The 15,894-nt window shown below is 33.5% G+C and overlaps 1 protein-coding gene across 2 annotated transcripts in view; it reads left to right on the top strand.

Moving 5' to 3' along the window:
• LOC112596945 (zinc finger protein 2 homolog) overlaps window positions 1-15,574 on the top strand; it is a 95,626-nt gene extending 80,052 nt beyond the window's left edge. Inside the window, exons 7-8 of one of the 2 annotated variants that reach the window (XM_025342832.1) lie at window positions 9,906-9,989; window positions 14,610-15,574. In XM_025342832.1, coding sequence (XP_025198617.1) covers window positions 9,906-9,989; window positions 14,610-14,860 — 335 coding nt within the window. In that variant the 3' untranslated portion in view covers window positions 14,861-15,574. The remainder of the gene's footprint in view (window positions 1-9,905; window positions 9,990-14,609) is intronic. The other variant, XM_025342833.1, reaches the window with a different exon arrangement.
• Window positions 15,575-15,894: the final 320 nt, after the last annotated feature.

Below are 15,894 nucleotides of genomic sequence, written 5' to 3' on the forward strand. Positions count from 1 at the left end.
TTTTTGTGTTGTGTCACAAATGAGAAATATAATACTAAAAAATTAAAAGATTTTTCTGTTTTATTTATTCGTTATATAATTTTTATACAGAAATCAACTTTTTTTTTAAGTTGCATCCATGATTGTTTGTAATTCCTTAACTATAGTCACATCTCCCCCCATGATAAGGTTAGGTACCTATTACCAATTTTTAATAAAACATTTTTAGTTTGTTTACAAAAATACACGACATGTACGTATGAGAGTATGAAAAAAAAACTGTCGTCTGACAAAAAATCACCTTTTACATACAATGAATAAATGCTTATTAAGTGAATTAGTAAAGAAAATTAAAAAATACTGCATTTAAACAATAGCATTAAAAATAGTGTACTACAAAAAAATATTAGCAATATCAAGCTACTTTTTTGGGGGTGGAAATAGCTGCTGTATTGTTAATGCATTACTACATAATAAACAGTAGTTTTCCGGCCAATACACTTCATAGATACAGCGCTCGGAATTAAATTACACGAACCACCTAATAGTTTATATTTAAATCGCAATCGATCTACATAGTATAACATATTTTATATAATAAATGGCAGCTTCAGTTTAGTGTTTAGAGAATAATAAACTCACACACCCATATCATAACGCATACTGAAAACGATATATTATTTTCTCATCGAATCGTTTTAACATATTATAATATATTTGACAGACTGATACACAAAGAACTCAGAAAATTATATTATGCCGTATACGCGGGCATATTGTATACATTATCACTTTTAAAAACGAATTAGCTACAACTTTTTCGGGTATGATATTTATTTTGACGTGGCGATCATTTTCGTATAGATCATCATTTTATTCTTCAAATCAATGTTTTTATTAATCTGTACACGTACGCGGGCGCAGACATCTGCAGAGAGTGATTTGTCATTGCCGCGTATTATAATAATTGGCTTCATGTCTAAAGTGTCCGCGTATGGTGCACAATATTATTATTATTATTATTAACACAATATTTCTTGTCGTTGTGGCCCAATTACTACAACGTTCCGATGATAAATGGCTGGATTGGTTACCCACGGGATCCCACAAAAGTATATACCGATTACCGAGTTGTAATAAGTCGTCGGCGGCGGGTGGTCAATTGCAGCCGACACATCATCGTTGCCGACTCTTAAGACAATATAACTAATAAGTAATTTTTAATTTTTCGTTTTCAACAACGCTCTCTCTACGCGACTGATAATAATTATTGACGATGGTGAGTATTACGATATTACTATGGCTATTATAATAGGTACCTACATATACCACGCTAAACGGAGATGGTAAAAATCCGGTTCATAAATAATGATCGTCAGGCGTGATTTATGTATACATTTTATTTTTTGTTTGTAGCACGTTAATCGTCTTTGTTGAGTTTGAAAATAGTAAAAATCGTTCAAAAAATACGCGTTGTATTCAGAAAATTATTTGTTAATACATCATTCTAACGCATGATAGGCAAGTCTTCATTATATTTGGTAAAAAAAAAAATTGTTTGAAATCTTATACGAGTCATATTTCATTTGATTAACAACTATCATAATCTTATACAAATAATATTATTCATGATCCAACTGTATATAAACTCACTATTACATTTTATTATTTCGTATCATGTAGATTATTTTCAATTAAAATAATAGTACCTAATAAAAAAATCAAACTTATAGTTGAAAATTATGCACAATCCCTCGTAAATAATTTTCTTTACTTCTATTATTATAATCACTACATATAGTTTTAAGTTTTTTTGTTCAATCATTATATTTTTTTTCCTGTGACATCTCATACTTTACTTTTCTAATATGAAACACGATTAATTGTTGTTATTATTTAAGTTAGATGTTGCATAATACTCTTTCTTGTTAATAATATCGATAATAGCTAATAAATAATAATTTTTTAGGTATATCATTCATTTCATATAAATAACGTATTATATTATTATATAAGTGATAAAAAAACCACTACACAGTCCAAACCTGTTGATGCAGGTGCAGGGTTACAATAATACGATAATATGAGTAGGTAATAGGTATATACCACGCTACTTATTTTTATAAAATAGGTAATATGATTTGAATTCGGATATATAATTTACATATTATATGGATCTTAGAGGAATCGATTTTCGAGTGGTTTGTTGGTAGTATGGTGATGAGGTGGAACACGAGCGATAGTAACCGATACAACCTGGCGATGTCAGTAGGTACACGCGACACCATATATCGAGTGAGATATTCGATTAAAACGCACCTTTGTAGGTATTATTATTATTATTATTATTATTATTATGTATGTATGAATGCTGTTGAAACCAGTTTTTCCGGGAGCTTATTATAAACATAATATTATATCGCATGATACGGTTTCGTCGCGTGCCCGGCAATCCAACTTCGATCGTTAAGTCGGTATGATAATTTACTATGATATTTAAATACAATATTACAGCATTTAAATAAAATATTAAATATATTCTTTGCTTTTTTGGGTACGCTACTACCTACGCTATATTATTACGTCTACCTGCGCATAACGTATCATACGTTCGATGTGGTGTAGAAAAACTAGCAGGAAACTCGGACTACGTAAAGTAGATATCGGTGTCGATAAATTTCATTCGCGGTCCGTTGCGATTTCGTTTCTGTCGTATGCTGGTTGATTGATAGGGCAGTGGCAAAGATTGACGCATCGATGACTGTCAATTATTTTCCTAGGAGATTTCCACAGACTTCGATCAAAATCTGGTGATGGCGCGCAGAATACAGGGAAACGCAATTGAACTACGCGAATAATATACCGTTTTCGCGCGCAATTAGAGGAGACAAACAAAAAGCCAATTTCTGTATTTTACCTACGTCATATGCAGCTTGCGCAAGCGCGCACCCCGTGCAATAATTGACGTCGAGATCGTTGACTTATCAGATGGACGTATTATTGTTATATTGACGTCCTACTGCTGGCCGACCCCTAACGCGATGATTTAAATTATGCGAATACCTACAAATACTCATATAATAATAATAATAATGACGATGATAAAATTCTAAAAAATCGTTCTTGATAGATGCGAAAGTAGATCGAAATATGTTCAGGAACGCATGCACGATATAATTACAGTATAATAATAATAATAATAATAATAATATAATGATGATAAGTGATAACGATTATAATTACAACTCGAAATAAGAAGGAAACAAGATACATAATTTATGACGAGTCTGATGTACAGCAGCGACTTTTGTCTAAAAAAGCTTTTTATAATGATTTTAATGTATAATATGTACTTATATTATTTATATTATATAAGCTCTATAATATACAAACTGGTGACAAACTGACTATATGATTCATAATGTATTTAATTATAAATTATATATAAATATGCAATATACTCGCTGCTGTGCATAATGGCGACGTATTGGTATATTATAGGTAAGTATATAATAAAGTAATAGTGTTTATTATATAGTGTGTTATTATCATCATCCGAGTCGCTGCACTGGGTGACAAATTAGATCTGATAAAATTGTACGCGCGCGTACGGTTGCGACTTGCGACTGAGCAACAAGCTATTATATTATAGCCATGATTTCTGCGACTATACAATATTACAATAATATGATATATTATTATTATTTTCTCGATTGTGATTAATTCACGGTGACGTGTTTAGGACCTGAGACATTATTTAGACCTCTTGGCGGCAGCGAGAAATTAAATATATATATGTATATTATAATATATAGATACCTTGAGGCGACCTCCAGGAGGCCCATATGTATACATATATGTAGAAAGGTTAGTTTTATCTGATACAATTGTCACCTCGTATAAAATGCATAATAATATATTATGTATTATATTATATTATTACGTACAATATTCGATCTACCAAACAGTGATCGCATAAACATTCCATATATACACGCATTTTAAATGTGTGTGTGTGCGTGCGCGCGTTTAGACTATACCTGCAGTAAAATAATAATAAATAATAAACATATGAATAAGTATCGCGTTGTACTACGATAAAACGAATCGTAAAGAAGTTCTTATCAGGAAAATTTTTATAATAATAGATAACAGAAAGCATAGCTCACTTATAATAATATACCAAAGTATTAGAATTTTGTGTGATTTTTGCGAAAAGCCGATCGCTGAAAACAAATTCTCGTGTGTGATGCACTATGCACTTAATTTCGTCGTCGTTATACCAATAGGTATGTGCGTATATAGACAGAAGATGCAGACGCGTCGTACAGCCCCAAAAAACAACGTCTCAAGGGCACTTTAGAATTCCATAAGCCGCGCGTGTGACCTTTCCCGGTGTGTCCAAATTAATTTTGAGACTGTATAGTATATAAAAAACACAAACACACACGCGCTCGCGCGATAATAATATAACGTTACAACGTCTAGACCGGTTAATTCTTCTCGTTTCTGTGTCTCGAAATGCGTATAACTCCATATAACATTATAAGTATTATACAGAAATAGCGGCGGGTATTTTTTTTTCAATTTATACTCTCCTTCGTCCGAATTGACCACAGTCATTTGTCATGTGTCCCGGGCACGCGGTCGACGTGTTCCGTCTTTGTCACAACGATTTTGGTATTCGTCATCGCCGACGCGTAACCGTATATACACGTAAAATTGCTTCGTAGTCGATACTGATCGCCGTCGTCTGCGTACCGGCTTGTATTTTAATACAAGCATAATATACCAGTTTGTTTCTAAACAGTATGTTTGTATTATATAATCATTTTCGGAGTTTTCGAAATCCTATTATATTATCTCGTACAGGTGTTTTAGGGGATGTTGTGACTTGTGAAGCATCCTAACCAACAGACTACAACGACGATGCTATATTAATATTAATGCAATTATAATGTTACACGAATCATGCAAATGTTGCTTTTGTGTTAATAGTCACTTATTTATACAGACCAATACATTAAATACTAAAATCTTATCATCTAACCGACACATCCACATAATACGTAAACACGAGACACCTATTTTTTATTTAATATATTTTTATTATAATGAATAAATTTTTCAAATATTTTTGTACTCATGAAAAAAATGCATATAGATTATTGATACTATTTATTATTACACTGGCGGGTAACTATATGATATAAATTCTGTTTTTTTTTTTTTTTTTTCTAGTGCTTTTTGAGCCTGAATTTGAACACTATAAAAAATTACCGATCATAAATATCGTACATAATTACAATTGTTAATGCTATTTAGGTTAGTATTGCTTGATTAGATGAGGGGCTAGGAGAACCAAATGGGTCCTATACACGTACGTACTTAAAAAATCGTAATCTATACATATAACTACACCGAGACAAAATAATAACAATAACAACAACAATGGCGTGCCTATAATAAATTTATACAATTATATATAATAATATTATGTGTACATGTGCATAATTTATAACGTGTGCGTATCGGTATCGAGTATCTTTCGCGCACGAAACATATAATAATAATAATAATTATTATTATTATATTATTAAACGGCTATGTAAAATAATACGTATGATTATATATTTAAACAAAAAACGGGGGCGAATAATAATAATAGAAAAGTAACATATAATGTATTATAATATCTTACTGCGCGCGCGGTATGTGTCTCTCCTCATCGTGTCCACGCGGTCCGGGTCGGGGTGTACACTGCGCGGTAGTCTCGTCGCGTAACCGTAACAGCGGTGCTTGGACAAAATGGATAGAAGAGAATATAATAGACGTATGTATATGCGACGCGTCGTATACAGAGCTATTATTATATGTATATATTTATCAATCGAGCAGGAGCCCCGCGAGTAAATTAACTTGTAATTGCCGTCGGTTCATTAACATAAACACGGTCGTGCACCATTCACTTATCTACCGCTTACATCTGCCCTGCGTCCCATATAATATATTATATACAGCGAAAGAAAGAGAGAGAGAGAGAGAGAGAAAGATAAATAGCGATGAGAGAGGCATAATAATATAGGTACGTATGTGTATTTTAACGTCGCCGTCGTACACGCTAGTCGGTAGATTATTATTGGCCGGGGCTGATTTACGCGTGACACACGACCCGTTCTCGTCGCCGGGTAATTATTATATATTTAAATATCGTTCATCCTGCACCGCTGATGCTGCCACCCGTCGGAATTTTTCCCTCGTCGTTCGAAGTAATTCAAACTCTACTTGCGTGGATATCCTCCTGTATGCACTTCGTGAGCGCGTACTTATAGGTACGCCGCACCAGCAGTTCGTATAAAAGTTTTGGAAAAAATCTGTTGTTTGCGAGATTCAAAAGTTCGTTTTCTTACCTATTGCCATGTATTATAAAATCTAATACGCGTACGATAAACTGCCACTGCAACTTATAATAAACAGTGGGATTTTTTGTCGAATGCTTCTAAAAAGTCGCGTTTCTCTCCAAGACGACTGCTGTTGCAGCAGGTGTCTCTTCGCTTTTCGTGACACCTGCCGCTCGCATGCGTCCCGACAAAGATCTAACGTCCGATGACTTATTATTATTGTTAAATTAATATCGTGTAATGGGCATTACCCGTGTATTGACCTCGTCATATGTTTTTTTTCTACACTATTCCGTTTATTATTAATAAATTTTATAGGTTCCGATTAAATGTTAATTACGAATCCACGTATAACATGCGCGTACTTCAGTCTCTGAGGAGACCTAACAGAATATCAAAAAACACGTACACAGTCGTGCGATCATAATATATTAACTTAGTGTGGTGAATGTGTCTGACGTCTGTTGATTGGGTACGACTTCCAAGAGCTTAACCCGACCGAAACCGATACGATTAATTTGCGCAAATCGACATTACCAATCGAAACCAATGTCCGTCGTCGGAATTGTGCCCGTCGACTACACTAACTTTATTTTAATATAACATAATAATATGTTAAGCGTGGAAAACCTTTAAGACGGAGAAACGCTCTTTGTTTGGATTTATCGTCCTGTTTACGCAGCGGCGCCTTACCACACCACACACTCACACACACACGCACACACACACACCTTAACGGAAGACGTCCCACGCGCGGCTACCGTGGTACCTCGCTTGATATCTGCAGAAGATAATATAGTAGCGGGCTGACTGCTGCGGCTACTGCTGCTACAAATTATGCACGCGCGTGATTCGAAGGCGTCCGCGGCACACGAGGGGCTGGACGAAGTCGTCGGACCCATGGGTGAGATGAAGGGGTTGTGGTGGGAGGTTGGTCAAACCCGTTCTCCCCTCGGAATAATAATTACCGTCGTAATTTAGCTATACGTATACGCTCCGACCCGAGCGACCCGACCTGTTCTTGTTTATATTCCTTATACATTTATATAATATATATATATACATATAGGCAATAGCTATTACACACACAAACACACACACACACATACATATGCATAATATTTATTATAATAATATAATATAGTCTATCTTCTTTTTTTAACATGTACCTATATAATATAGTAGCCGTGTACACGTAATGAAACGTCAGGTTATTATCGTTATTATTATTACTATCAGCCGGTAAACAACGGCAGCGTACATATTATATTACATGCATATATTATTATTATTATTAAAATAATATTGCGCGTGTGGAAATAATATTATTGATATTAAAAAAAAAACTTGATATTAGCGCTTCGACGGTTTCCGCGTTAGCGGTCGACACTCGAAAAATATACTGGTCATGTGTACGATGACGATGATGATGTGATCGACGGATGAACATAAATCATTATAATAAAGCATACAAAGTATAGGTGAAAAATCAAAATGAAGAAAACACGATCGTTTGCTGCAACCAGATGACAGTAATGCGGTTATGAGTCTTACAACGTAGACGCGCTGGATAACGCCTATAATATGATATGTATACATAATGATGACGAATATATACGAAGACAAAACGGATATATAGAATACTCACGCACACATACGTATTATTGCTCATTATTACCATTAATTATACACCTCTCTATGCTATGAATATGAGTATAAGGCTGATGATCTGCGTGTTCACATGAACCGAGTGATTTATTTATTAATAATTTAATTTCTTATTTAAATAAATTTCGCACGAAGGTGTTCTGTTCAGAAAATCTTCATATCACCCACACCGCTCGTGAATACTCTACTTCAGGTATCATATTTTGTATTATGATATTGTATAGTATTATATTCTGTAATATTGTTGGACGGACAATGTGTGACCAACCGCACAAGCGGATGACGATCGTTATTATCATTACACGCACGTATCTATATACCAGTAGCAATGTTGTTAGAAAATATACTGCAATCGACTGCGCTGGTAGTCCACGTTATAAATACCCGTTGACGACGGACGTTTATTGAAAAATCGAATTTAACGTGTGCAAAAAGGAGACAACCGGCCAGACGGTCTTGCGGGTAAGATATGATGGTGTTTGTGTCTATACCCAATACCCATACGTAAATACACTGACAATATGTATAAGAGCGTATATATTGTATTATGTGTATTGGTAGTGGGCACTTTGTAATGACACAGCGGTAGAGGCTGCGACTAGTGCCATTCAAAACGACGACGATATACTGCTGGGGGCGGAGCGCAGAAATTTCTTCGCCTTATTATACGGCAACGCGGCAGCGTGACGTTTGAATTGAACAATGCGATGTCTAATTAAAATCCTCTTGAAACGACCCGGGCGGCAGCGGTGGCGACGGTGACAGCGAACCAACCCGATCGCAAATAATAATATTATTAATTGTTATTATTATTGTAATATACCCTTTCACTGAGACGATCACGTAGTCAAGCACGATGACAAAATTGTAAAACAGATTTATTTTTCTCTCGCTTATACACACTATCTCTTTGTGCTTCATATATAAGTATTCTAGCAACGTGACACCCATCGACAAAACTTTGTGTTATATATATATTATATACTAGTAGTAAAATTCGTTTGAGCAAAAATTAGAAATATAAAATATCATGCTATATCTATGTATATCTTAGTTTTAATGTATACCTTAGATTACAAGCGAATCAGCATACCGGTTAGCTTTATGAATTAATTTGACGCAGTTCACAGCTATACGCTAAATCTTCCTGAGATATCTAAGAAAAATGTCTGAAATTCTTGTTAAAATTAATAGAGTAGTTTTTGAGTCTATGAGTCAAGCGCTCGAACAGTAGTATAATCAATGACAATATTTTATATGTAATAAAATAAAAAAATATTCGATTTTCGTAAGCAAGAACGATATTCATAAGTGAGCTGTCATTTAACGATCTATATGAATTGAAAAATTAAATTATAAATATTCTCCGATAATTAAGGAATTTTTGTGCTAAATTTGGTACCAATTAATTCAGTAGTCTCAAGTCCATAACCTTCATTCAAATACACGTTTTTTTTTTTTTATTTATTTACGACATATACTATAATATAATATGCACGTATATGTACCAAAAGAGAGAGAAGTCTATTACATGTGCTTATTATGGTTCACCACTGTAGGTTTCTCTCGACATGGAATCGTGATTATTCCGATCGGGATAAGACGAATCGACGACGGTATAATATTATAATACATTTTAATCCGGATTAAAGTTTCGCTAGCTGTAATATATATAGCATAAAATACTCATCACGTAATATTATCAATTATTTTTTATTGACATGGTGATAAGTACAGTCTGTAGATTATTCATAAAGTAGTTAGCTAACCATAGACAAATATGAACCCGTAAATAATATATAATATTATATTGAAAATTATAGGTATATTAACGATTGTATTTTTTGTTTGTTTCAGGGGACAAACCGCATGCTTGCGAACTATGCCAAAAGAAATTCGCTCTCGCCTGCAACCTGAGAGCGCACATGAAGACCCACGAGAGTGAGTACATATTATTTGTAATAATAACCATATCATAACTTGAGCTCGTCGATTTATAATTTACGGTTGCCATCATCATTTGTGAGTCTGTTACGTATGTGTTCTTTAAATTTGTTATAACATTCGAGTTTTATACGGAATGGTAGTGGTTTGAGTTTCAGCAGGGTCCGTGATCCGTTGCACAGAAGTGATTGTCCTTTCTCCACTTATTTCTCTGTTTATTACCTATTTTTTCTCACTATGTGTGTCTCGACACAATCAAAATTTGTTATTATATATTGTATAGTGTATACACATATCAACCCTGAGGTACTCATAGTATACTTACCCATATATACACGCGTGTACCCATATCTGCAACCAAGATTATCGACCGATTCATTAGAGCCGGTAACAATATATATTTATTATATAATAATATAGAAATAGGGATCGACGCCGTCTTCTGCCGCGCGCGGGATATAACGTGTAATTTCCGCGACCCAATAACCACACGCGTGTAACGTAAATACGCGGTACCTATATTATAACTATCAGCTATACAATAAAGTTGAGTGCAGAAGTATAGCTGTGAGTCCTATTATATAGTTATGGTATTATTATTTTATAATTATTATTATAACGTCGTCTCACAATAATATAATGAATAGTCGTGTGATATGTTATTATAATTATTATTTTTTCGTACGTAGTGGCGTAAATTCGGTGGTGCGATTGGTATAAATGTAGTACTTGCTTAACTAAAAAATCATAAAAATATGTATCATTTCTATTTTAAAAGCCTATATTTGTTTATTAAATATGTATGACAAGTTTTTTACTATAAACAATTGCAATTATCGTACAAGTCACTTTCTCATATTAATCACTAAATAGGTACAACTAAGTAAATAATTTGTCGGTGATACACATGACTTGAAGACGAAATTAGGAATTTTTAATCGGAAATATAGCAATACTTCAGTACCTGGCTGAATGATATTCAAAATGGTTTTCTATTAATAATGAATAGTCATTAAAAATGTTCTTAACGATACCAACTAACACAGTAAGTTGTGAACTGTGAACGATAATTAGTCTTAGAATATTTTTAAAACGATAAAGGGGCAAGAATAGTTAAATGATTTAGCTACTTTATAACAACTTGAAAAAATGTATTACATTAATGTCGACCAAGTAATATAAGTTAAATGCAATAAGTTTTAAACAAGGACGTCAGTAGTCGATTCGGTTTTAAATAGAAAATGTTTTTTACAATTTACGCCACTATTTACGTTATAAGGGCTGCGCCGTTTGTATACAATAATGTAAATACAATGGTTTCTACATAAAAATCTCAAGTAACGAATTCTCGGATGATATGATTTATTATATTGCATATGGTTTTATTATTTCACATTGAGAAAATGAGAAATCTATCTCTTTAAATTTAAAAAAAAAAATCACCCTGTGTGTTATAAATGATTATATTATACTCGTATCTCGTTCACGCAGTTAAAAACCCGGTATCATGCGCCTGCATGAAGTTTTTACGCCAGCTCAACCTGCCTATAATTATATACATCGTACGTAATATACACGTTTATCTTTTCAGTCAGTATAGAAACTATAATAGTGTATGTTATATATTTATATTATATAGAAACAACGATGTTTCCAACGAATATCGACTGTAATAAACGAGCGTTAGGAAAGTTCTAAGACTTATGTGTAATAGTTTTATGATTTTTTTTCTCGTGTCTATTTATACTTTTATTGGCTGCAGAATATATAATTATTATCATACACCTGTAGGTATAATATACTAGGGAGATCGAGTCTTGGCAGCGACCGAAAATTGCTTTTTGATTTTCAATCGACTTACGATCGCGATCGACGAAGATAAAGCGGAAGAGACGGGCGCGGACAGTAGGATGTATGATGACGGCGTTGATAGTATTATCATTATACCCGCGCACCCATTACTGGCGAGTACGGGAAACGATCCGCGTATAGAATGTGGCGAGAAATCCGAGTGGCAATTGCACGCAAATATATTTATTAAAACGGAATATTAAAGCCGACGGGAAATATACACATACACAGGTCCGGGTCGCTTACACATACGCACTGCATATCAATTTATTATGATTTATGTAGATTATCAGACCGACCGCATAAAATTTTCTATACACGTTATGTACCTAATATTATACACCGTATCAATAAAATGATTACTATATAGTGCGCGTATCATTCATTACCGCCAATGATTTAATCAAAATTTATATTATACTTATCAATATTACAATGGATATCTATAGTTATAATTTTAATCTTCATACTGCAATTTCAGTCAAATAATATCATATTTAAGTATTCAAATTTACAGGTGATTACATGAATTATCGTTTGATTTCCACAAATTCGTGATTTTAAGTAATACGTGCAATATTCGTTGAATTGGGATTTATTTGATTAGATTAATCATGGACAATTTGAGTGTTTTAGAGTGAAAATAGATAAAATGTTTTAACAAGTATAAAGTATGACTTTGTTTTTTTAACAATCAATGGATAAGAAAACTGAAGGAAAAATGTTATAACAAAAAGGTCAGACAGGAAGTTCGTATACAATGTATATTTAGTCCAACCTACTAAAGAAAATGTGCGTCATAATCGATATTGTTAGTTATTAGTTTTTGTTCATATAGGTTTTTGATATTTTTAGGACTTATTTATTTATTTATTTTTTGATAACCGCCTGCACTATCTGCGTCACCGTCATGAAACTCAAATCCATTATGTCGTTTAATATTTTTCTTAAAACGAATTTTTTTTTCTATTTTTTCCCACCGTCACGATGCCGCCATTCATATACTGTGTACACACTTTCACGAAAACGATATATTATTATTATTATATAATATACAGCGTGTGGGCGTCGTTTGCCCTCACGTAAACACACGTTACGCGCATTTACGTGCAGCTAAGTCTAAGAGCTATCGTGAAACGCCGCCGAAACGATATATACCACGCACGTTATTGCCTACAAACGGGGTGTTTCAAGGCTTATTTATACACCGTTATTGGCGAAATCCGTGTTAAGGGTATTACCTTTTCCATGAACCGGTCTCATGTGCTCGCCGCGAAAATTGTCCTCGCATTTATCTGTGGCGCCTATATTTTATTACATCTAAAATAATAGTAATAATACTACCCAAATTAATAGACACCGGCGTACATTTGGTCGTCCAATTATACACGCACTTACGCCCACCGAATTACCCCCTTTAGGTATATAAGCGAACAAACGACGACGGATAATTGGCGACCTATAAAAAACACTTAAACCCTTATAATAATATAATATATATAATGCACTATACATATAATGATATATTTATTTTATATAATAGCCGAGGATCACAACAAAGGCCCTATACATAACCATTAGACTGTCGTTTGGTAAAACTGCAGTATACGATATCTAAAAATGTTTTCTAAAAATCTCTGATACCTACATAAATCGACTAAGTAAAATTGGTCAGAAAATATTATATACGTTATATGATTTATTATTATACAGACCAGATTACCCGAGATTTGAATATTTCAGATTGTACCTTGATCAATGATCATATCGCATTAATGATCGGAGCTTGAAATTTCAAATATGTTTTCTTAATAAGTCTGAAAAATAAAATTGCGAGTTATTGTTTTAAAAATTTTTTTGCAGATCAAAGTTGAAGATGTTTTACTATTTCCTTATACATCAAACAATAACCACTACAAATAACATACCGTTTAAAAACAACACATAATGTAATAAGGGTTACCAATAATGGCTCTCAGGCCAAAAATTAATTTTATTTGATTTGTTTAATTAAATACTTAAATCACATATTTAGTTTATTGTACATCAAAACCCCAAAAATTTCAATAATTCCTAATACGGTCATTCAAAATTATTAATTGGTTATTCGTCGTAAATAATAAATTTAAACTTTAAAATAAGCTTTCTTTGTATATAAACATATACTCAACCACATATTATATGTGTATATATATATTAATAGTTCTCAACCAGTGGTACGTGAAAAGCTCTTATGTGTTATTCGATTTTAAGGAAAAAAAATTAGAATATTATTATTATTATTATTATACATAATATATACTTTCTAGCAGTACGTTAAAAATTTTCAAAACCTGTGAATAATACTATGAAATTTAAAAAGATTGAGAACCGTTGACACGTATAGCTTAAGTTATCTATTAATCATCCAACTTTTATCCCAGTCATATATAATATGATACATCATAATCGTGATTCGCAACGAATCTTTTAAGATAAATATGGACATGTTAAAACGTTTATAACGTTAAAATAATATGTGTACTTATATTTTGTGATATTATAATATGCATACGCTTTACGAAGTTTTTAAGTGTTTCAGTCCTATCGAACCCCAATTCCTTGCTATAAACCACTATGCTTATAAAGATAATAGTATATAACATGCTCATACCACACCAACTATTAATAACGACAGCATAATACTCGTGTAATATAATAATGACGTTATCCTAACAATATCTCGACCGTATATTAATATATTTTTAATTTGTTCGTTTTCCGCAGGTGAAACCCAAGAGGAATGCAACAAATGCGGTAAGGTGTACATGGCACCGGAAACGGATAAGGGTCACGGCGGCGCGTGTCCCGAGTGCGCTCCGTCATCGCATCAGTCCTCGGCCGACGCCGCCGTCGACGCTACATCGGCCGCCGTGGGGAGTTCACCGCAGGACGAGGAACGGTCATACGGGGGCGATTCTGAAGACTGTTCGTCGATGGGATCCGCTGACGACTGTAGCAGTAGGGGCGGCATGTGAACGGCTGCGGTGCCGGCGTTACGACGTGGGAGGTGCGGGTCTCGGGCTACCGTCTCCATGAGCGCGCGCACCCTTAAAACACGTTAATATATTATTAATTAAAATTTTAAAAAAAATACCGATACGGTAAACCTATATTTATATATATATATATATATATATATATACTTGTTTACGCGTGTAACGCACCTTCGTCGACGACGAAAGCGGCGGCAACGGCGACGACGATATAATCATATTATGGGTAAATAATATCAATAATATCGTCATAAATAACGCGTGCGCTCAACGACGGGAAAACAAACAAAACGTACAATACGCAACAGAGCACTTAGGCTTTTATCGATTTTCGTGGTTTTACGACCAAGTCGAACATAATATTATTATTATTATTATTATTATTATAAGAAAGAAAAACATTTTACGAGTCTTCGGAGTAACAATGTCGTAAAACAAACGTAATTAATGTGTCGGCGCGTATTTTTATTTTTCGTATCGTTTACTCGTCGTTAATTAATCTGCTATCGCGTATTTTTGTATTATGCATCCATATTATATTATATATTTATATGTATGTATGCGTGTTTTGTATAATATAATATTATTTGAATGTTATAACACGCCAGGCTAACAGAGCGGGCGTTTATATTATTAAAATAAAAAATAAGATTATTACTATTTACTATTATTACTTATCGTCATTATATTATTACTATAGTTAATATCTCATTATTGGTTTGTATATTTTAAAGAATTGACGTTTATAATACGTCTTCGTTTTATTTTTCTCTTGTCGCAATCGCGGTATACGTACAATAAACTCTTACTACTCTGGTACAGGTGTGGTGGTGATCTTTTGACCGTGATCGATCCATTATGTATTATATTGTTATAATATTAAACGATTGATGTATATTATTTGTATAAGTGTTGCAGCGAATACGTTCGAAGCACGCGTATTTCTGCGGAGTCGCACTTTGTGTGTATAATATTAAATATTATATTATTATGTATATTGTAGTATTTTTAATTCT

This window comes from Melanaphis sacchari, unplaced genomic scaffold (genome assembly GCF_002803265.2).
Source record: "Melanaphis sacchari strain LSU unplaced genomic scaffold, SCAv2.0 Contig36_pilon_pilon, whole genome shotgun sequence".
In the NCBI taxonomy this organism is placed as follows: domain Eukaryota; kingdom Metazoa; phylum Arthropoda; class Insecta; order Hemiptera; family Aphididae; genus Melanaphis; species Melanaphis sacchari.